The sequence below is a fragment of the Natrix helvetica genome (assembly GCF_964273705.1).
Source record: "Natrix helvetica genome assembly, chromosome: Z".
Lineage (NCBI taxonomy): Eukaryota > Metazoa > Chordata > Lepidosauria > Squamata > Natricidae > Natrix > Natrix helvetica.
In genome coordinates, this window is record NC_138554.1 from 72764179 (window position 1) to 72788609 (window position 24431).

Below are 24431 nucleotides of genomic sequence, written 5' to 3' on the forward strand. Positions count from 1 at the left end.
CCCAAGGTAAATTCTGTTTTCCACAGATCCCAGGACATCGTGCTCCCAGATTTCTGCCCTGGACCATCACACGAGCTGGAACGTAAGTGGCGTTACCTTGATGTGCGTCGCGCTTTACGCATTTATATTAAGCGAACTGCTTCTTTCAGACGATCTGAGGCTCTTTTCATAAAGTTCCTACCTGGAAGTAAGAAGGGATCCAAGGCCTCATCTTTGGACATCGGTCGCTGGGTAAGAGCGGCCATTTCCCGGGCGTATTCCGCTCTCTCTCTGCCAGTTCCGCCGCATATCACGGCGCATTCCACACGCAGTGCGGCAACGTCTGCGGCTTGGGCTACTCAGGCTCCACTGGAGGATATTTGCCGAGCGGCTACATGGACTTCCATTACTCCATTCATCCGTCACTACAAGCTGGACAGATACGCATCAGCTGATGCTTCCTTCGGACGGCGCTTGCTGCAGCGAGTGGTGGCCACTTAATTTTATCTATTTATTTCCCTCCCAATGGGACTATTGGGCTTTGGTATGTCCCATGCCTGGATGATGTCTCCACCTACTGGGAGAATGGGCGTTGGTTCTTACCTGATACGCCCTTTCTCCAAATGGTGGAGACATCATCCAGCCCCACCCATTTTAGGGGTTTATTAGCTTACTTTCCTTTCTGAAGTGTACCTTTCCTGTCTTTTCTGTTCCTTGGGGAGAGATAGTACATATCATTTCAGATTGCTTACACAGCGGTCTACAAGTCACTCCTTCATCTATTTCTGGGGAAGAGCCTCGTGGGCATGTCTTTAATACTTGTAGGTATCCCAGTCCTATTGGATCCTGACGGAGTCATACCCATGCCTGGATGATGTCTCCACCATTTGGAGAAAGGGTGTATCAGGTAAGAACCAACGCCCAATCTGTGAAATTTAGATTGTTCTTTTCATCTCCTTTATAGCAAACTGACATTAGTCATTGTTATAGTAATATTGAACAACTAGATACACATTGTTGCTAATCAACAAAGCAATACTGACTCAAAGTAACACATCTATTGAAATCAATAGGGTCTGTTTCTAGCCCTCATGCAGAATGGCCAGATATTTTTTATTATTTTAAAGGAAGGATCAAAGGCTGCAGTTTTTCCCATGAAAAATAATAGTGTAGGCCCTTTCTGTAACTGAGTCTCAGAAAAAAAAAATCAAGCTACAAAGTGAAGTTGAATCCTATGAATGAAAGTTGGGGTAAAATATAGTACACCTGTGGTGTATTACATTTGTGATATATAAAGTTTGGGCATGTGTTGTCACCTTTTTGCAAATTGATGTTGCCTATGTGGCATGTTATATAAATTTTGCTAGCATCAAGTGAAAGTGCAACACTTTTTAAAAAAATAATTAGACTACATTTCTCATAATGAAAGCTCCAAAGCAATAAAAACTGGGAGTCTATATAAAGTGTATTTAATAGTCATGTTGTGAAGCTCCATTGGAAAGCTTTTGATACTGTTTATATGTTTACATGGAAAAAGGTTTTCTTAAGAATACTCTGGAGGAATAGCCTTGATATTTTGCTACAGTGAAAACAATAGAATTTGGGGGAACTTAAACTTTAACATTGCAGCACTTTTTTATTACATAAGCTTTTGTAAACCTAAATCCACTCTATCAGATTCAGAGAATACTGTCCTGGGAAAGGACTATTATATACGAGCAACCATTGTGCAGTGACAAAGATAGTTGAGTAAAAAGGAAAATAATTAAAGATTAGGAAACTGAATGAATAGTTACTATTAAGAAACTCTTATGGGTTGGATAGGTGCATTCTTGTGTTGCTCATATGATTAACACTTATAGAAAGCACAGTTTTTATATTATCTTTGAAAAATAATTTTAAACCCCCTGATAAAACTTAGCTATTTGACAGGTTTTTTTTCAAAGACGTCCATCCTGAGGGCAGTAATTACTAGAGCTGAAATGTTTGGCCAGTGATTTCAGTGTTGCCATTTTTAATCAGATTTTTCCTCACTTATTCTTTGCCTATTTTTTCTAGTGCTGACATTAAAATCCAAGGATTAGTACTTTATAGGAAAATATATTGAATGCTTGTGCTGTTTTACATATGTTATAAAATGTGCAAGAAAAGCATTCAGGAACCATTTATAACTCTGCTGAAGGTTGTTTCTAGTTAAGAAATCCTCTTGGGGAATAGTTCTCACTGGATAGAGTGAAATAATTATGTTAAGTCACAGTTTTATTAGCCATAGTTTGTTAAATAAATCACAGCTGACTGTAAACTCATACATTGTGATAGGTCCAGTGGCGTAGCGTGGGTTGTCAGCACCCGGGGCAAGGCAAGTAATTTGCGCCCCCTAAAGCGAGGGCGGCCCGACTGCAGCTGCCCCTGGGTCGGCATCAGTCAAGTGAGGCTCTCCATGCTGGCCTCCTGCCTTCCTCCCGAGGAGGAGCTCGAAGGGCAGCGGGAAAAGGCTCGACTGAAGGGAAGTGCCGCGGGGGTGGGAGGCGCACCGGGGGCTTCGGGAAGGCGCCGGCTTCCCGGGGCGCTCCAGGCGGAGCGGGAGGACGCGGTGGCGTTGCAGCGGCGGGCAGACGGAGCGCAGCGCAGCGCCGCTCTCCTTCGGCTCCGCCTGGAGCGCCCCGGGAAGCCGGCGCCTTCCCGAAGCCCCCGGTGCGCCTCCCACCCCCGCGGCACTTGCTTCCCTTCAGTCGAGCCTTTTCCCGCTGCCCTTCGAGCTCCTCCTCGGGAGGAAAGAGACGGCCACAGTCCGGCAAAGGGCGGCGCAGGGCGAGTCAGGGCGCCCCCCCAGATGTTGCGCCCGGTGCGGCCGGCCCCCCCTGCACCCCCCACGCTACGCCACTGGATAGGTCTTAGACAATGATTCCCAAACCATACTGGCTGCATGCAATAAGCAACAGTATTATGATTCAGTGTTCTAAATGGCAACAAATATTTGTGTGGGAGATGTGGGTGAGTGTTTCTTCATTAGCTGAAGGATGTTAGATTTTAATGGTTTGAGAAGAATTTTCAGCTACTCTATGAATGTCTTTTTATATTAAATATTAGGTTATAAAACTACAAAAGTATCAGCATTAAAAGTTGTCCAAATTATTACTGTAAAAATAATGCTTACTTTTAATTGTTAAATCATGGTTTTCTACTCAGAGACTGAATCATATAAATAAAAGATTGTCTAAAGTTTCAGTTCCAATACTTCTTTTCTAACTTTCATAAATCCAGTTTATAAATACAATTACCTCTGTATATTGTGCTTTCTCCAATCAGAAAAGTGCTTTTAAGGTATTAATGGAAACATCTGTTTTAGATACTAAAGAAATCTGACAAAGTAAATACTACATTTGATTATTTGGACTGTTGGGTTGAAACTGTTTAATACAATTGCAGTTGGGATTAATACATTAATATAAATAGATCAGTAATATAGGATGAGCATTTTGAAGGCTGAGTATTATTTTCTTTCTGCAGGAAAGAGAATGTTGTGCCCGACCAAGACTTGATATAATTCAACCATTTCCTGAATCTTGTGAAGAAATATCTTCCGATGCACTCACAGTAAGATGCTTCCAAGAAAATGAATGTCGAGATTATTGTTTAGGTAACTATTTCTTCTCAATCTGTTTGCTAATTTTTACAGCAAAGTCTACATTCTAAAGTCTGCATTATAGCCTACATTCTAAAATAAAATTGACTTATTTATCATAAAAAGATAAGAATGATATTCTCCAATCTACATTATCTTAAATCAAATGTTAAAATATGTATTATATAGAAAAGAACAGAACAGAACAGAATAGAATTCTTTATTGTCCAAGTGTGATTGGACACACAAGGAATTTGTCTTTGGTGCATATGCTCCCAGTGTACATAAAGAAAAATAAAATACATTCATCAAGAATCATAAGATACAACACTTAGTGATAGTCATAGGTTACTAATAAGCAGTCAAATCATACTAGGAAACAAATAAAACAATATAAATGTTAAAGATACAAGCAACATGGTTATAGTCATAAGTGGGAAGAAATAGATACTAGGAAGGATGAGAAGAATAATAGTAATGCAGTCTTAGTAAATGAACTGACAGTGTTGTGGGAAATAATTGTTTAGCAGAGTGATGGCATTCGGGAAAATTGTCCTTGTGTTTTGTTGTTATGGTGTGCAGTGCCCTATAGCATCATTTTGAGGGTAGAAGTTGAAACAGTTTATGTCCAGGATGTGAGAGGTCTCTAGATATTTTCACGGCCCTCTTTTCGTGCAGTGTACAGGTCCTCAATGGAAGGCAGGTTGGTAGTAATTGTTTTTTTCTGCAGTTCTGATTATCCTCTAAAGTCTGTGTCTTGAAAATTAACATATATATATATATATATATATATATATATATATATATATATATATATATGTATATATGTGTGTGTGTGTGTGTGTGTATAAATAAATACACACACACACACACACACATACATATAGCATATATAGTATGTACATACACACACATACACACACACAAACATATATACATACATATATGCTGGTCTTGTCGTATTCAGGTCTTTTCCTGGGTAAGATTGAGATTGTCTTGGCAACGTTTTGGTGAGGTCTCACTCGGCTTCCTCAGGCTGGTGTTTTTGACTGAGGATGGCAAGTGAGACCTCGCCGAAACGTTGCCAGGACGTGTATGTGTATGGTGAAACTCAAATGAAATATATTAGAAGGGGAAATAACCTAAGGAGAATTGTACCAATTTGAAACTGCTATTAGAAGAAACAGGAAGTTCCAATGTATTGTGTAAATGTAGTGTAGGTCTAAGTTCTATGTGTGTGTATTTTATATGTTTGGACATTTAAAAAAATTAATAAAAAAATTAATATATATTCAGTACCTATAAATATCTCATGAACTACTGTATTTTTAGATTAAATAATACAATTGAAAAGTCATGTGCTCAACTATTGTTATAGCAAGCAAAAGGCGAATAGAATAGAATAGAATTCAATTCTTTATTGGCCAAGTGTTTGGACACACAAGGAATTTGTCTTTGGTGCATATGCTCTCAATGTGCATAAAAAGACAAGATACATTCATCAAGAATCATAAGGTTCAGCACTTAATGATAATCATAGGGTACAAATAAGGAATCAGGAAACAATAAATATCAATATAAATCGTAAGAATACAAGCAACAAAGTTACAGTCCTGCAGTCGTAAGTGGGAGGAGATGGGTGATAGGAACAATGAGAAGATTAATAGTAATAGTAATGCAGCCTTGGTAAATGGTTTGACAGTGAGGGAATTATTTGTTTAGCAGAGTGATGGTGTTCGAGAAAAACTGTTCTTGTGTCTAGTTGTCTTGGTGTGCAGTGCTCTATAGCGTAGTTTTGAGGGTAGGAGTTGAAACAATTTATGTCCAGGATGTGAGAGATCTGTTAATATTTTCACGGCCCTCTTGGAAGGCAAGTTGGTAGTAATATTTTTCCCCTGCAGTTCTGATTATCCTCTAAAGTCTGTGACTGTCTTGTTGGGTTGCAAAACCAAACCACACAGTTATAGAGGTGCAGATGACAGACTCAATAATTCCTCTGTAGAACAAAATCAGCAGCTCTTTGGGCAATTTGAGCTTTCTGAGTTGGTGCAGAAATAACATTCTTTGTTGTTTTTTGATGACATTTTTGATGTTAGGTGTTCATTTTAAGTCTTGAGATAGGATAGAAACTAGGAATTTGAAGGTCTCTACTGTTGATACTGTGTTGTCTAGTATTGTAAGAGGTAGTATATAGGAAGGTTTCTCCTAAAATCTACCCCCATTTCTATGGTTTTTAGTGTATTTAATTCAAGATTGTTCTGGTTGCACCACAAAGCTAGTTGTTCAACCTCCCATCTGTATGCAGATTTGACGTTGCCTCGAATGAGACCAATCACCATTGTATCATCTGCAAACTTCCCTACTTTAACAGAGGGATCTTTTGAGATGCAGTCATTGGTGTATAAAGAGAAGAGAAGTGGAGAGAGCTCACAGACTTGGGGGGCTGCTGTGCTAATTGTACAGGTATCTGAGGTGATTTTGCCTTGCTTCACCGACTGCTTTTTGTCCGTTAGGAAGCTTATGATCCATTTACAAGTGTGATCAGGTACAGCTAGCTGATTTAGTTTAGTTAGAAGAATATCAGGAATGATGGTATTGAATGCTGAGCTGAAGTCTACAAAGAGGACCCTTGCATAGGTCTTTGGAGATTCAAGATGTTGTAGGATGTAGCGCAGAGTCATATTGCAAGGAATCTAACAGCGGATCCATGATGGTTTCAGGTGGGCCAGCACTAGCTTTTCAAAGGTTTTCATAACTATAGGTGTTAAAGCAACTGGTCTGAAGTCATTTAATTCCTTGATAGAGGGTTACTTTGGCAGTGGGATGATAGTAGAGCATTTGAAGCAAGAAGGAACAGCACATTTCTAGTGATTTATTAAAGATGCAGGTGAAGATGGGAGCCAGTTGGTCAGCACAAGCTTTTAAGCAAGAAGGAGTTATCTTGTCTGGGCCTGCTGCTTTCCCTGGCTTTTGTCTGTGAAAGGACCTTGTACCTCATTTTCTGTAATCACCAGAGGTGGTGGGCCTAATGGGATGAGGTCAGTTGTAGGAGGCTTGACTGTTGCAGGTGTGTCTAAGATGAGAATTGTAGAGATGGGTTATAGTAGTTTTCTCTCAAACCTACAGTAAAACACATTCAGGTCATCTGCCAGTTGTTGATTTCCTTCAGCATGGGAAGAAGGTTTGCTGTAACTGGTGATATTTTTAAAAGTTTTTCACATGTTTGCTGGTTCATTTGTTGAGAACTGATTCCTTAGCTTTTCAGAGCAGCTTCTTAAATACATTTCTGGCCTGATTGTACAGGATCCTATCACCTTTTCTGTAGGGTTCCTCTTTGGTAAGCAGGTACAAGTTGAATTATGCAATGATCAGTGTCCCACAGCTGCTGTGGTAAAGACCGATAAGCATCTTTTAATGTTGTGTAGCAATGGTCTAAAGTATTCTTGCCTCTCTTGAGACAATTTACATGCTGAAAATATTTTGGTAACTCTTTCCTTAAATTACATTTGTTAAAATCATCTAAAATAATAGGAGGTGAATCTGGGTATTTAACTTCAGACCACATAATCTGGTCAGCTAGACTTTGTAATGCATCGTTTACTCAAGCTTGTGGAGAAATATACACGGAAATTAGGAGAAATGAGGAGAACTCACATGGAGAATATGCATGGTTTGCAATAGATAATTAATGTCTCTAAGTCTACATCACAAAATTTTCTATATATATGGGTCGGGATCAGCAGCTGTTAATATATAAACATAAGCCTCCACCCTTCTTTTACCAGATGTTTCTTCTCTGTCTGCTCTTTGTATCTGAAATCCTGGGATATGCAGGCTGCTATCATCAATTCACTCATTTAGCCAGGTTTCAGTGAAGCAGAGATCTGCTGAGTTGTAAAAATCAGAATTGCATCTATTTAAAGAAGAACTGAAATTACTATCAATTAATGCTAATGGACTAAATGCATTGGTGAAAAGGAAACAAATACCTACAAAATTAATTAAACAGAAAGCAGATATTGTGTGCCTCCAAGAGGTACACATTAAAAAACAATATAAAAAATGCTTGGAACAAGACAAATTAGGTGAACTCTATGCCTCCTTAGCAGACCAAAAAAAAAAAAGAGAAGAATAGCCGTATATATCAAAAAAGAGTTAAAAGGTAGTCAAATTTATGCCGATGATAATGGAGGAATCTTAATGATAGAGGTTAAAATTCAAGTGCTATTGGTGGTAAGCTATGCACTGAATGAAAATCAGAAGAAATTTTATTAAAAACTACATGAAAAAATAATAGAAACAGGATTAGAGAATATTTGTATATTGGGAGATTTTAACGCAGTGGTAGCCACAATAAAGTATTATAAAAATAGCAACCCAAAGAAGAAAAAAAGGAAAACCTTACAAAAATCATTTTTTGACATGAGCCATGAATTAAATTTAAGAGATAGTTGGAGAGAAATAATCCAAATGAAAAGGGATATACCTTCTGCTCAAATCCACATAAATCATGGTCTAGAATCGACATGGTCTGGATGAACAGTGAGATAGAAAATAAGTTAGAAGTAATAGAGATCATACCTAACACATGGGCAGATCAGAACCCGATAAAAATAATTTGGAAGAGCCATAGAGGAAAAATAGATGTTGGATGCTAAGTACACAAATACTAAAAGAAAAAGAGTACATCCAACAGACCAAGAAAGAAATGGAATTCTTCCTCAAAGAAAACAATGATCAAGATACAACATTACAAAATTTATGGGAGACTGACAAAGCATATTTACGTGGGATAACAATAGTGTATGTAGCCTGAAGAAATAAAGCAAAATGGAAAGAATAAAATATACTACAGGAAACTCTAAAAGCAACTAGAAATTACCCTACAAAATGAACCACAAAACAATAGAATCAAGCAAGAATGTGACCCAGCAAGACATAAACTAAATTTGATTGAGCAAGAAGATAATGCAAGGAAAATAAAACTAGCAAGACAAAACTATTTTAAACATGCAAATAAAACTGGAAGGTGGAGGACTTCTGGGGTGACGTCACATTGGAGCAGTTAAAGGGGAACGAGTCTCCGTTCTCCCTGTCTGATTTTTTGTATCTGGAGGCTGTCAGCAGCAAAGCTGGGCCTTGGAGAGGACAGCAATAGAGATTGGAGAATTCAGTGGTGACGGGGAGAAGAGCAATCTCCCGTTGCGAAGGGTGGAATCCCTGAAATCTGACACGGAAGAGACCAGCTGCCATGGCTTGATCATGGCCTGGTTCAGAGATGTGACAGCCTGATTAATGGTGGAGGAAGCAAAAAGTGAGAAGCGACAGAAGTATCGGCGGACAGTTTTAAATGAAGTAAAACTCCAAGACACTTCTCCAAGTTGATGGAATTTACGATAGAGCAATTAAGTGAGTCTCCAAAGAGGAAACAAGCAGTGCGGAGCAGAAGAGGAAGAAGACTAATTACAGAATCTGTAGAGAATCAAAGTGATTGTAGTTGCTGAGTGGAGAATTTCTACTGATTTTTGAGACTGGATCTGTGGTGATATAAATTGAGAGTTATGTGTGGGTGATGAACAGATTGAGAAAGAAGGAAGAACAGACTCCCTTTGCAACAGGAGAGACAGATGCAGAGGAAAATGAAGAGAAAGAAAGGACAGTGACTGCAATTTGAGGGCAGCAGTCATTTTGAAGCACAGAGAACAGGGAACAAAGAAGTTGCAAGGGAGTAGAGAGATCGAGGAATGAGAACTGTAGTATTCCCAATGTAGGATTTTGGATTGGACTCATTTACAACCAGCTTTGTACACTTCAGATATCTTCACATTATTTATGGTATTTAAATATTGTTATATCTACTACGGTGATCTTTAGATTGAAGAATTTAATATTTTATAAGCTATACTTTTTATATATTTTATATATTTATACTCTACATATATTTAATATAGATTCAAGCATATTTAAAACAGGTTAGAATTTATAGCCACCTTTATTACTGCATATTAGAAAATCTATCTAGCTTTAAAACACGAACTGTTGATTAATAATAACCTTTAATTAATTAATTGATTGTGCATACCAATTTATGTATTTATGAATTTTAGTAGATTTATTATATAGTAAAAAAATGTAATAAACTATTCAACAACTTATAGATTATTTATTTATTTCTCTCCTTCTCTCCCTCTCTCCCTTTAATACAGTTAATACAGTTAATACAGTTAAGTTAGGACAATTTATAATAATTAACTACAAATATAATAATTTATAATTGTGATTTACATATATAACTGTCTATATCAGTGATGTCAAACCTATGGCACGCGTGCCACAGGTGCCACACGGAACCATTTGTCAGGGCACGCGAGGTGCTGCGCTGTTAGCCGGCCAGCGCGTATGCACGTGCTGGCCAGCTGAGTTCACCGTTTTTTAAAGCCATTTTTTCACCCTCCCCAGGCTCTGAGCAAACCGGAAATGACTTCTAGTTTGCTCGGAGGGTCGTTTTAAGCATTCCGAAGGCTTCAGGGACTGTCCGGACAGTCCCTGAAGCCTCTGGAGGGCCTCCGTGGGGGCGGGGGAGGCTCTTTTTGCCCTCCCCAGGCTCCTATAAAGCCTCTGGAGCCTGGGGAGGGAGAAAAAAGCATGTAAAAATGGGGGAGTCGCGCCTGTTGTGCGCGCATGCGCACTGGGGGTCACGCATTGCATTATGGGTGCGGCACGCCCACACACGACCCCCCTGCGCTCCCCCCACTTGTGGCATGCGAGCCAAAAAAGGTTCGCCATCGCTGGTTTATATAATTGTCTATAGAAAATTGATATTAAGGATTGCACTTAATCAGTGATTTATATTACATTAGTATTGTTAATTATCAGATTTTTAAAAATAGGGATAGGAGAAGGGATAGTGGCTAGGGAAAGACCTAGAGTGAAAGATTGAAAACTTATGATATTGTGGAATATTTTTTTCCAAAAGCTAAAGATGGCAAACGCATCCACAGCTACCAAAACTGTAAAGAAAACACTGCCAATAATAGCCTCTCCAGCAGGACAGAAGTTAACAACAGACATGTCGAGCAGTGAAAAACCAGAATCTGCACCAACCCTACAAAGCCTATAAGCCTCATTAAACATGATTCAGGAATTTATGATAAAAACACAAGAATCAATAACCAAAAATCACGAGGAAATGAAAGGTGATCTAGGGGAAGTGAAAGATGATATAAAGAAGTTGGATAATGGAATGGGGAAGATACAGGAAACAATAGCAAAAAATGAGCAGATAATAAAACTTGTAGAAGCAAGGACAGAACAAACTGAAAAGAAATTGGAAGCGACAGAAGAAAGACTGACAACAGCCAACAGAGAACTGGGGGAGGCAATAGTCCGTTTAGAATTGGGAAGATCAATTACAAATGGACAAAATAAACTGAGGAATAATATCAATGAAATCTACAGAGTGCATACTAATTATGCACGAAGACATAGGTTGCCCTGTGAAATACATATAAGATTTGCAAAAAAAGCTGTCAGAGGTGAAATCTAGGATGGCTATCAACTATGGAAGCAATGATATACCCAAACACATTAGACAAAACCAAGATGAGAAGCTATTACCAACTGCTAGATAAGGTAATCTGAAAACGAATCAAAAATTGAAAGAACACGGAATATTCATTGATTGTTGGCCATACTTACAATTGCAGACAAGATGCAAAAAAGACATAGCGGAATTCGGCATTGAAAAAAGAACCAATAGATAAAGTATAATTAAGCATGGAGGAGAAATTTATAACCAAAATGTACACCTACTTATTAAACTTTGAAAGGGTAGAGGATATAGTTAAAGGAAACATGATAGTTTAGGCAAGGAATTTTGGCTATAGCATTCAATTAGGGGATTGGGAACAGTTGTAGACAAAAAATTAGAAATTAACAATGTCGGCCTCATACAAAGAAAATTTATATAAAATGAATTGCCGTTGGCATCTTGCACCAGCAAGATTGGCAAAAATTTACCCAAATTTGAGCTCCAGTTGCTGGAAATGTAAACAAGAACATGGTTCATACTTCCACATGTGGTGGACATGTCCAGAAGCGAGGAAATATTGGAGTAAAACAAGAACCTGGTTGCAAGAAATAACAGGCCTTCAAATTCAATTTAAACTGGATATGTTTTTGTTAGGGATAATTAGAGGAACATTTGAAAGGAGATCAATTATATTATAATACATATACTGACAACAGCAAGAATAACATACGTCCAAATTGAAATTAATCAGCATACCTTCCAAAAACATGATAATTAAAAAAGTAATGGACTGTGCAGAAATGGTCAAATTAACTTTTAAACTGCAAGATAAAGAAAATAAATAATACCATGTAGTATGGGATAAATGGTATTATTGCTTAGAGAACAAGAATAACAAATGAAAGTAGGAATTATAATATAATATAATTATAATAGGAATTATAAATGTAAAAAGGAAAAAGCAAATGTAAAACGGATGGAAAGCATTTATGACGATAAACAAAATGGGATATACCGATGTCTTAGGAATGGGAAGAATGGATGTTGAATGTGGTCTTTTATGTTTTGTTTTGTAAAAAGCTCAGTAAAAATTATTTATAAAAAATAAAGATTCATCCATCTTATTAGTGAGTGAACGTAATAGTGAAGGTAGATGGGTTTTTATTCCACTTTTCCTTAGCCTATTCAAATTTCCCGCTCCCTTACCCCTTCTTCACTTCTGGAGTCTCGTCCATTTGTTTGTGTTTATCCATTGTTCAGAGGAAGTTGCTTCTTCCTGTGTTAGAAACTCTTCTGCATTTGTAAAAATGGGATGGTAAAGTCACAGAAAGCTGCCCATCAAAGAAAGATTGCTTGATGCTTAGTAGTTGGTTTCTTGAATATGAAATCAGTAGTGATTCAGAGAATGATAAAAAACAGAAAAACTTTCAGAGAGCATTTCAACAGTAAGTAAGCTCCCCGTTAGGAGAGCGAGTGTGCAGAGAAGCGTAATGAGAGTGGTATGGAAGAACACGCACAAACCAGCATACAGGGACACTGAATAGTATAAAATATAGTAGTTTACTATATGGAAATATAGAGGTATTCAGAGTTCAATTTACAGTCCAAGTCATACACGGTTCACTCAGTCAGCTATCAAATAATCAGTTTAGCACACAAAACAGCTAACAGTAGCAATCTCTCTAGCATTTAAATTAACAGATACACTTTTTACAATCATGGCTTATATACATTGCCAAGCCAAGACTAGGGTTACATCCCTAACAAGTGCCATCTTGGCAAGAAATATAATATCACATGTTTATCATATATTTTATTGTATACTTTATCTTACTATATACCGTGTTTCCCCGAAAATACAACCTGTCCCAAAACTAAACCCATGCCACATTTTTCGCGTGGGCAAAAATATAAGCCCACCCCCGAAAATAACCCCCCCTCCGGCCAGGCAGAGCACCGCTCACTGACCTAGCATTATTCCGAAAGCGCCAAGTCCAGGAGCCGGGGGGGAAGCGCTCACGTTGCTTGCCGCCTTCGGGATACCGCTAGGTTGGGGAGTGGCGTTCTGCCTGGCCGAAGGGGAGAGTTGCTGGGCGGCTGCTCCCTTGTGAACCGGCTCCCGAAGAACCGGGCAGAGCCTCAGGGGCGAAGCAGCCATGAGGTAATCATGCCCACGAGCAGCCGCCCGGCAAATCCCCTCTTCACCCGGGAAGAGCGCCATTCACTGACCTAGGGGGTAATTCCTAAGGTGCCAAGCCATGTGGCGCTCTGCCCGCCCCCAGCTCCTGCGGCTTGGCACATTCGGGATACCCCCTAGGTCAGTGCATGGAGCTCTGCCCGGCTGGAGAAGTGGGTTGCGCGAGCGCCTGTTCCGCCCGCAGCCTCACCCAGCCCTTGTGCAGCTCTCCCAGGCCACCGCCGCTGGCTGCTGCTGCCCGCCGTCGCCGCCCCGCTCCGCTCCACACAACTTCAAAACTCGGGGCCGAGTCTTTCAGCATCGGCTGCTCTAGGAGTGCTCTCTATGGTGGGCCGGCTGCTGGAAGACTCTCTGTCCGGCAGCCAGCCTACCATAGAGAGCACTCCTAGAGCGGCCGATGCTGAAAGACTCGGCCCTGAGTTTTGAAGTTGCGCGGAGCGGAGCGGGACGGCGGCGGGCGGCGGCGTGGCAGCAGCAGCCAGCGGCGGTGGCCTGGGAGAGCTGTGCAAGGGCTTGGTGAGGCTGCGGGCGGAACAGGCCCTCGCGCAACCCACTTCTCCAGCCGGGCAGAGCTCCATGCACTGACCTAGGGGGTATCCCGAATGTGCCAAGCCGCAGGAGCTGGGGGGCGGGCAGAGCGCCACATGGCTTGGCACCTTAGGGATTACCCCCTAGGTCAGTGAATGGCGCTCTTCCCAGCTGGAGAGGGGATTTGCCGGGCGGCTGCTCGTGAGCATGGTTACCTCATGGCTGCTTCGCCGCTGAGGCTGTGCCCGGCTCTTCGGGAGCCAGTTCACAAGGGAGCAGCCGCCCGGCAGCCCCAAAACAATAAGCCCTCCCTGATAATAAACCCAAGGGCATATTTCGTGGGGCAAAAGAAAATAAGCCCCTGGCGTATTTTCGGGGAAACACGGTATGTTTTCCTTCATAATTGCTACCTATTGCATGTATGAGTGAAATTCCTGCCTAAAGCCTCCTTGAGATTCACTGAGAACTAAGGAATTTTGGCAAAACCTGCTTCAAAGTGTAAATATGCAACATGGATACAATGTTTCTTCTCAGTTCTCTTCATTTATGACATATGAAAATTTTGGAAACATTCTTCTTTTTTTCCAAAGAAGATTCTGAATTTTTATACCATTCATTATGATATTCCTTGTGATACTTGCAGGATTTCCTGCCAGAAATCTCTCCAAAAAGTTTCCAATGAGGAAAATCTGCACATGTGCAGAATCCTCATATGTGAATATAGAGAGGACTAACTGAAGAATGTTTCCCGATGAGTAACCTGTCCTTTCAGTTTAAGTATATGGGGACTACTGTTATTGATGATTTGTCACATTTTAAAGAGAGGATTTTGTTCTGAAATCGATCTTATGGTTCTTTGTGCCTAATATTGGATCTGTTCTGTTGCTCCCAAGTTCTTAATCATAATTTCTTAAGTAAGATCATAAAATCTAGTATTTGCATATGATTCTCCCCTTTGAAGTATTCATTTGTGAATGAGGAAGGCTGCTGTAGAGATTTGCAGTATGAAAAGTGCTGAGTTTAATACAAAGCATCCCGTACAGTTGATTTCACATGTCAATGTTCCATGACTGTATTGCAATGCTAGAAATTTGAGGGGAAATTGATTCAGTTGTCTATCTTTTACAGAATATTCTGAAGGTGAATCACTTTTTTATATTGTCAGCCCAAGTGATGTGGTAGTGGCCAAAGAACGAGATCAAGATGATCACATTGAATGGCTGTTGGAGAAAAAGAAATATGAAGTAATTATTAAACCTTTTCCATCTTCCCTTCTTAGTGGTGCCATGGGAAAATAGTTCTCTATTTTCTAAAAGTCATTGTTATGTTTAGGAATTTTAATATAATTATAGATAATGTGGTTTTAGACCAAAATATATTCTCTCTAATTACACTTATTTATTTAGATAACTTGAGATAATAAGAGAGCCATTTTGCTATAATAATTAAGGTGCTAGGCTAGAAACCAAGGAATCTGTAAGTACTAGTTTCGTCTTGGATATAAAAGCAGATGGGAGACTTTGGGACAGTTCTTCTTTCTCAGCCCTAGGAAGAAGCAGTAAAAAGCCATCTCTGAAATCTTGCTAAGTAAAATTGCAGGGACTACTTTAAGCAATCTTCAGGAGTCAGCAATTACACAAAGGCAAACACACAAAACATAGCTTTAGTTTGGTAATAACAATCCATGAATTTTGCATCTGAGTGATATGTATGAATTTAGTATCCAAATTGTACTGATGTTATTCATATTTAACACAATGCAGTTACTTAGATATGCCAGTTAGACAGTAAAAGGACCAGTCACTTAAATGTTTGCATTTTCATATGAATACTTAGGGTTTTTTTTAAATAGGTGAGCATGGCTTTTGAATAATTTATTCAAACCTAAACTTTTGATAGTAATATCTGAAAGACAGCTGTGATGCCAGATAGTAAAGATTCATACTTGAAAATAGTAAGAACTTTATATTCAGTTTGATAGTCTGATTTGACTTGAACTGAATCAGACATAATCCTGATATATGTGCTTCCTCCTTTTTCAAGCAGCAATGAACCAGAAATAGTTGTAATTTTTTTAGTTTTCAAAAGAATGGACTAAAATAATAAATATTAGGCTTGTCACTCCTTCATGAACTGATTCTCATTTTAAAGAGCCAGATTACCTTGTATTGATCCAAAGAATAACTTGTTTCAATATGTTATGATTTTGGAAATCAAAGACAACTGAAGCTTTGTCCGCTCTTTATCTAGCATGAAATAAATTGGTAATCCATATACGACTTTGGTTATTTTTATTATAATGAGACATAATTCGAAGAACATTAGAATTTTATTTACGGGATGTAATTTGCCACGTGCTGTGCTACGGTAAATTATTAAAATGTTAACATCCATTAATATTTTGTTTTTCATCAAAATAAGATGAAATGTACTAGAGCATATAGAAATTATGTGAGTTGAAAAATACACATTTTAAAGAAACCAGTGTGTTGATTTTTCAAATTACTTCTATACTGTTCCTAATAATAATCTTTTACCATTTCATTTGCTCCGTGATTTGAATGATTTCACCTATTACCACACTTACCAATATCAATGCAGAAGGACCCACTTTGTATAGGGATATAAGATTTAGCCAAATCCCACTGCGGTACCCTATCAGGCACATATTTTTTATCTAAACAATAGTCTTTGTTTGGGTTGTATTTTGTGCCTCTAAAAATATCTGACTAGCCTTGCCAATAGAAGTCATGAATACTATTAAAATGAAATTCACTATTAGTATTTTACATTGTACACAAATCTAAACACAAAAATAAAGGGACATCAGTTAATTAAAATAAACCAAAGGTGTTTACAATAAAAAGAGATGACAAACTAGACCATGCAAGCTGGATTATACAATAACAGTGCATAGCTAATTAAATCTAATAAAATAAAATTATGCATAATATAAAAGCCAGGGAAGCATATGACTAAGGTAACGCTCTCTACATGGGGCTTCCCTTGAAATGCACCCGGAGACTACAGTTGGTCCAGAACGCAGCCGCGCAGGTAATTATGGGGAGTACTAGGTACTCCCATGTGACACCGTTCCTGCGCGAGCTGCACTGGCTTCCTGTGGTCTATCGGGTGCGTTTCAAGGTTTTGATAACAATCTTTAAAGCGCTCCATGGCTCAGGACCTAGTTACTTGCGGGATCGTATTCTGCCCCATAAATCCCTGCGACCAATCCGCTCGCACAGAGAGGGCCTCCTCCAGGTGCCGTCCACCAGACAGTGTCGAGGGGCGGCGCCTAGGAGTAGAGCCTTCTCTGTGGCGGGCCCAGCCCTGTGGAATGACCTCCCTCCGGATATTAGGAATACCTCTGACCTCCGCTCCTTTCGTGTAAAGCTCAAGACCCACCTTTTTCAAGTTGCTGGCCTGGCTCAACTTTGATCCAACTATATCGCTCCTGATGGGTTTTTTTATTTGGGGTATTTTAATTGCATTCAATTTATTTAGGGGTTTTTAAACATTGTGTTTTTACTTGTTTTTATCTATCAGTTCACCTCCTCCTTGTATATGTCGTGTATATGTCTTGGTATATGTTTTGTTATATGTATGTCGATATATTTATTTCCTATGTTTTGTTGTACGCCGCCCCGAGTCCTTCGGGAGAGGGTGCGGCTAAGAAATAAATATTTTATTATTATTATTATTATTATTATTATTATTATTATTATTATTATTATTATTATTATTATTATTATTTGCCTATAAATTTCTAAACAGAGGAGCATAGTGAAGATAGATAGGGAAGAATACTACATTGTAGTGTCTGAAAGGCCAGAGTTAAATTTTTATATCAGCACTCAGCTCTAAGAAGGAGCCAGTTGCAGGTTCTATATAGTATAGAAAAAAAAGAAAACTTCAATATAAGTAGAAAGTGTAGGTAATTTGCTACATTTACTTAGTTTATTCCAAATGCCCATAGTTTATCTGACTGAAGATACAGCATAGCTTTTAATTTCAAGGTATTCAGTTTTAGTCATTGATGTTATTTAAATAATTTTCTTGGATATTTCTTTTATCAAAGGTATGACATGGTGCAAAGAGATGAAGCATCCAAGTTTATTATGCTATTTAATGTTATCTGAAATTTTAAGATACATCCTAGTAATTTGTGTCAAATAGAAACTAGATTTTTCTTAAAGCTATGGATATTTTTGTATATTTACACATAATCTGTTCTAGTATTAATATACTTTAATATTTTTCTTGTAATCCCAATTAAGCTTTCACTTCTCATTTTAAGTTGCAATTAATCAGCTTCATTTTGACATCATGGACTCATGGAGTAATGTAGCAAATGAACCACAAATTAAACTTGATGAAAAATAATTTTCCAGCTAATGAAGAATACATTTATTCAATGTTAGTGAACCTTTAGGAAAACAAGTCAAGATTAAGGTATTTTTCTAATGTAGATGTTGGCTAAAAAATGATTTCTTTTAATTATACTACATATAGTGCCAATCTTCTGAGATTTGGTCCTGTGATATTAACATGAAGTGAACCCAGAGAAAGCCAAAGTCTGTTTTGGGGAAATTAACCATTGCTTTTGCTGATTATAAATTTGATTCTGTTTGTTTTACCATGATATTAAATGTTCCAGTACATTCATGCAGAAGATAAAAGAAACAAAAGAAAATCTATGTTTTTTCTTTTGAAATTTTCAATAGATGTCATTTTTTCTTTATTATATAGGAAGCTTTGATGGCAGCTGAGATCAGTCAGAAGACTATTAAAAAGCACAAGATACAGGTAAGTCTACAAAATTGACTTCTGTAATTTAACCGCTAAAGATATGTCAGCAAATAATAAACAGTGTCTAAGGGCATTATTAAACGTATATCTTTAAGTTTCTAATTTCCCATCATTCTTTTAAACATTGAATATTTCCAAACTTGTGACATAGTTTTAGTGTTTTAAGTTCCTCTCCTTTTTGCCAGTGGCAGCTAATGATCTTAAATGGATGTAGGAAAATGCATACTACCTTAGCTTCAAGATGTGGGTAAAAGAACCAAATGTTATGACAATATTTTTTTTTTAAAAAGCACATAAGTATTGTGTCAATAGTAAGGAGTTGCTTTAGCATCCCATCTGTTTTGGCCCAATGAAGAAGAATAATTATCAGCCAAGGAGCATTATGTGATTTATCTAATATATGCTATCTACTTAACTCATAATGCTAATACAAAGAGTCCCAGAATTGTATTTTAACTAGTATTTGTTTATTTTTAGCTCTGACCAATATGTTTCAGTCTCTAATTGCATAAAGTCATAGAATCATTATTTCTAAACATGCACAATGCATATCTCTCACCACTAAATACTCTCTGTCAGCTATGCTATGAAATTAGATGCAATCACATTAGACAGGTTATTCCTTCAAGAAAATGTTAAGCCTTGGAATGCTTGTTTTACAAACTGATTACAGAAAACTACATAACTACAGTATTCTCTCTTTTTTTAATGATCATCCAGCTCTACTTTTTAATTTTCATTTGCTTTTATAGACAACAGACTAGAAGAAAAGAACTAGAGAAAATAACAAAATACAAAGACCTGCAAATAAAATTAGAATATTTGTTGCAAAAAAAAAGCAAAAATCATAACAATAGTAATAGGTGCCTTGGGTGCTAATACAGCTAAAGCATCACTTGAGCAGTATTGGCTCGACAAAATCATCATCAGTTAATTGCAAAAGACAGTCTTAATTGGAACAGTTTACATCCATCCAACAATGTCCTTTGTCCTCAATCAGTGGACAAAAATGCCAAATTCAATGTTAACATTTGACTAATTGTGAGATCAGCAATAATTATAACAGCAGCAACAACTAATTAAACCTATATTCCACCTGACAAAAAATGATTGTGAACACCTTATAACATTCTAACAAAATTACAATAAAATCAATAAAACATTAAAGATGGCTTGGTTTGAATATAATAAATAGTCACATAGAAAATGGAAGTAGTTGTGGCTGCAAGTAGGTACATATGAGATAAAGCACTCCTTTGGGTTATCTGATCCTAAGACATTTAGTGCTTTCAGTCAAAATCAGCTGTTTGAATTGGGTCTGGAAATAGAGCAGGAGCCAATGAAAGTAGTTAAGAACTGGAATAAAATGTTTGTATCTGCCAATCCCAATAAGCAGTCTAGCTGCTCTATTCTGAGCTAACTGAATTTGTGGACCATTTTCAATGGCAGACTCACAGTGCTCTGCAGTATTCTATCTAAAAAGTCACCAGAGCATGAATAACTTACACGAATATCTCTATCCTGGTAAGATCACAGTTGTTAAAAACACCTGAAGCTGCTCTTCTGGTTTCCAGCACGCATGTTGAACTTTGATGAGCTGCTCTTTGGGTTTCTGGCTCTCCAGCATGCGCAAAGACCAGCTGGCGTGCCGGTAACCAGAATGGCTGGCACGCACATTCAGGTATGAGCATTCAGTGCCGAAAAGATTCACCATCACTGCCATAGGGCAATGGAACTTTGGAAGGACTCATTGGAACTTTGAAGGACTCAGCCACCATGAAACAACAGAGTATCTCCCCAGTAGCACATTCTGGAATCCAAACATCCAAGTAAGAATGGAATCACCATAGTATAGTGTCTACTTATCCCAATTCTAATACACTGCCCTTTACAGCAGAATACTATGGTGAGTGCTATAGAAAATCACAGAGAGGAGTCAGGAGAAGGATCAAGGTACTTAGAATTTCCCTGACTTTTTCCTGTTGTAGGTTATTCTACACAGCAAAGCATAACAAAGCATTTTCTATTTCACAGCCAGGCCTGAAGGCAGATTAAAATGAATTTAGAAAATCAGTTTCATACATACATCTTGGAGTCGATTGGCCACCATCTGCTCTGGCACCTTCCCTAGGAAGAGAATACTGGCTATTAGTTAATACTTGCTTTCATCCTCTCCTTTCATCCTAGATTTGTATCCAGATAATTAGAGATTAGGATAACATTATCAGAGGACTGAAGATAAAAAGGCATACATAGTTGTCAAGGCACCAGTGAGCAGAGTTGTATCCTAGATATAAGGCTATTGAACTATCGAATTTTCAAGTATCCTTGGATCACAATCTTGCTGAATGATGATCATGCTTATTATTACAAATATGGATAAAAAAACTTTGTATTCTGAGATCATGGAATAATAAAAGAATGAAACAATCTTTGTATTCCTCAGAGGTAGGATTAAGAGCTCACAAAAATGATAAATAGTGCTCATACCTTTCACATACCAGATGCAATAATCTGTATTATTTCATCTGATTCAATATGAAGCCATAGTAACACTAATCCATAATATACTCCCAAGAAAATACAGGATTTTTGTGCTTAATTTGTATTTTCATTTGAACATGCAAATGGTTCTCTTTTTTTTCTTCTCAGAATGATCTTTCTAAGATAGAAGTTCTGTCTCAGGGCTGAAAGAGGAAGATAATAAGTTGTGTATAGGGAGCTTGGAGTCTTTCACTTCCCAATTTTTTCTCTAAGAAATGTACAGTATAAGAGAATAATATGCCTACTTTTATGCTTGAATTAAAATCACCATTTTTGGTCTCATTTGGATGCTTCATACTCCATTGTCATCTCCACATATGGTAGAAAAATGACACTTTAACTTGAGTCATCATTTTCATTTGTCCCATATCTGAAAATATGGTTATAAATGTAGTCATGTATATAATAAGAGTATATTCTCTCATTAAAATCTATTGCATTTAGGTCTGGATAAGAAGATGCATATCTTGGAACTGATCAAACAGTTTGATCCTGTTTTTTTCATGTCTATATTATCTTTAGTATTATATATGAATAACAGATTAAGAGCATTGAAGGGAGCACAATTATATCCAATGAATAGATGAAGAGCATGGCCTTTTTCCATGACCATTTGTAGGACTGATCAAACAATATAACATTCAGGCTGAGTCTTTTTTTCAAATTTCATTTTAACAATACTTTTGACAAGTGTTTTTGGTAATATGTAGATTTGTGTACTATCAGGGATAAACGAAATCATTATATTTAACAAATAGGTTACAATTCTTGAAAGCAAAGTTCATTACTGAGTGCTACCTTTGCCTTTGGACTAATTTTGACTAATTTTCTTTTATCTTAGGATATAGGTTTAGCATACATAAACCATCTATTAGAAATTGGAGATTATGATTTGGCCGCAAGGTAATGTTTTTAGCTTATTTTTGTGCACATACAAATACATATATATGGTATTTTTCGGAGTATGAGACACTCTAAAGTATAAGATTTTGGGGAGGAAAACAAGAAAAAAAATCTGCCTCTGCCTTCCAGCAATTTGCCTCCTTGCAGCAACTAGCAAACAGTACAGGTGATATACACTGTTTGTAGTGTATTTCTGTGCATGTGTTTCTGACCCAGAGAAATAGCAAAGAATTGGAGAAATGTACATTATGGCAGTATATTAATGCCAGAAAGTTTTCTTAAATGTAGTCACACTAATTGCTCCCAATTATTTAAACCTATTCCAAACATGACTAAGTCAGGATGTCAGCTCCCTCGCGGTGTAGACACACAGCTGTAGGGCTCCTTCATTGTTCATTTGTAAAAGAACTGTGGCCACCGCCACATCGCTGGCATCTGCCTGAACCACAAAAGGTTTAGTGGGCTCTGGATGTTTAAGTACTGGCTCTTGCACAAACAAGGACTTCAGGTGCTCAAACGCTTGCTGACTCGCTGTTGTCCACACAACTGGGCTTCCCAGTCGAAGGCTTGTTGTGATATGTTTTGTACGGAAGAGGTTGGTTAAGGGAAGGGCCAATTGGGCAAAGGACGGGATGAACTGGCAATAGAGATTGGTAAATCCTAAAAAAACTCTGCAACTGCTTGTCAGTCCAACGCGACCTTTACCTTCGCGGGGTCCATCTCCACCCCATTAGGTGAAATACGGAACCCAAGGTAATCCAATTGCATCCCGTGGAACTCACATTTAGACAGTTTGATGTATAAATGCGCCTCCAGCAGCTTTTTAAGAACTTGATGTACAAGAGTTACATGTTCCTCTATGGCAGGGGTGGGGAACTGTGGCTCTTTTGCGACTTGTGGACTTCAACTCCCAGAATTCCTGAGGCAGCTATGTTGGTTCTGGAATTCTGGGAGTTGAAGTCCACAAGTCGCAAAAGAGCCACAGTTCCCCACCCCTGCTCTATGGTCTTATAGTATATATAAGGATATTGCCTAAATAGACAAGTACTCCTTCATACAGATGCTCATGCAGCACCTTGTTAATTAACTGCATGAACAACGCCAGGGCTCCTTGCAGTCCAAAGGAACTGGTACCAGCCTAGAGGACAATGAAGGCTGTCTTCCATTTGTCACCAGCCTGAATACGTACCCTATAATACACCTCCCTGAGCTCTAATTTCGTGAATATGTGTCCCTCCTCTAATCTGGCCAGCATGTCTTTCATTAAAGGGAGAGGGTTGATGTTCCACACAGATGGCATTAATCCCCTGGAAATCAACACAGAGGCCTAAGCCACCATCCTTTTTCTCCCAAATAGAATGGGTGCGGCTACCCTTGATCTAGCTGGCTGAATAAAACCTCTTTTCAAGTTCTTCTCTATGTATGTCCTCATTTCTGCTAGCTCTTGCGGGATCATAGAATACATTCGTGGCTTTGGCAGTTTAGCCCCAGGGAATAATTCCACTGCACAATCCGTGGGGCGGTGAGGGCACAAAGTATCACATTCCCATTTGATTCATACATCCTTTAAGTCTGAATATACCCAAGGGAATCACTCATTCCCAGCTGTATCTATCAATGGCACTGCAGCTTGAAATCCCACCATCCCCTGCACCATGGTTTGCTCCTCATGAGGAGGGTGTTCAGGGCTGAGCCCTATTCTGAGATGCCTACTACCACCACCCCACCATATCGTGGGGCCCCACTTGTCCAACCACACCAGGCCTAGAACAATTGCTTCCATGATTTTCGGAACCACTACAAAACACAGGACCTTCTGATGGGGCCCATCTGCAATACCATCTGATTAGTTACATGTGTGGCTGGTTGTGCCCCCAATAACAACCCGTCCGTTCAAAACAGATCGGCCTAGCCAGCTTCCTGAGGCCTATCCACCCAGGCTATCAGCGACTTTGGCGTTCATTAAGCAATAAGTGCACCCTGAATCGATCAGGGCTGTACACTGTCATCGCCTGGCTGCTTCCACCACTACCAGTATCACAAAAGGTTTGATTGGCTTACTTATCATTGGGTCGGAATCATCCTCCCCATCACTTCCACTGGTGTTGAGCGTATCACTCGATGGGCTGGAGCCAATGGTTGTAGGAATTGGTTGACTCACCCCACGTGACTTCTCCTTTTTGTGCTTGGTGTGCTCACGGATGCTGTAGGGCTGGTCTCAGGACACACTGCTGCTCTATGCCCCAGCCTCCTGCAATGAAAACATGTTATGGGTGGCTGGACGGGTGTTGTCCATCCAGCTTCCGTCAGAGATG

General features: G+C 38.7%; 1 protein-coding gene across 2 annotated transcripts in view; it reads left to right on the forward strand.

Moving 5' to 3' along the window:
- Positions 1–24431, forward strand: part of VPS41 (VPS41 subunit of HOPS complex) — a 241866-nt gene that overhangs the window by 162015 nt on the left and 55420 nt on the right. For both annotated transcript variants that reach the window (XM_081932591.1, XM_081932590.1), the window contains 4 exons: positions 3490–3619; positions 14989–15104; positions 18610–18666; positions 22055–22116. In XM_081932591.1, the coding sequence (XP_081788717.1) occupies positions 3490–3619; positions 14989–15104; positions 18610–18666; positions 22055–22116 (365 nt within the window). The remainder of the gene's footprint in view (positions 1–3489; positions 3620–14988; positions 15105–18609; positions 18667–22054; positions 22117–24431) is intronic.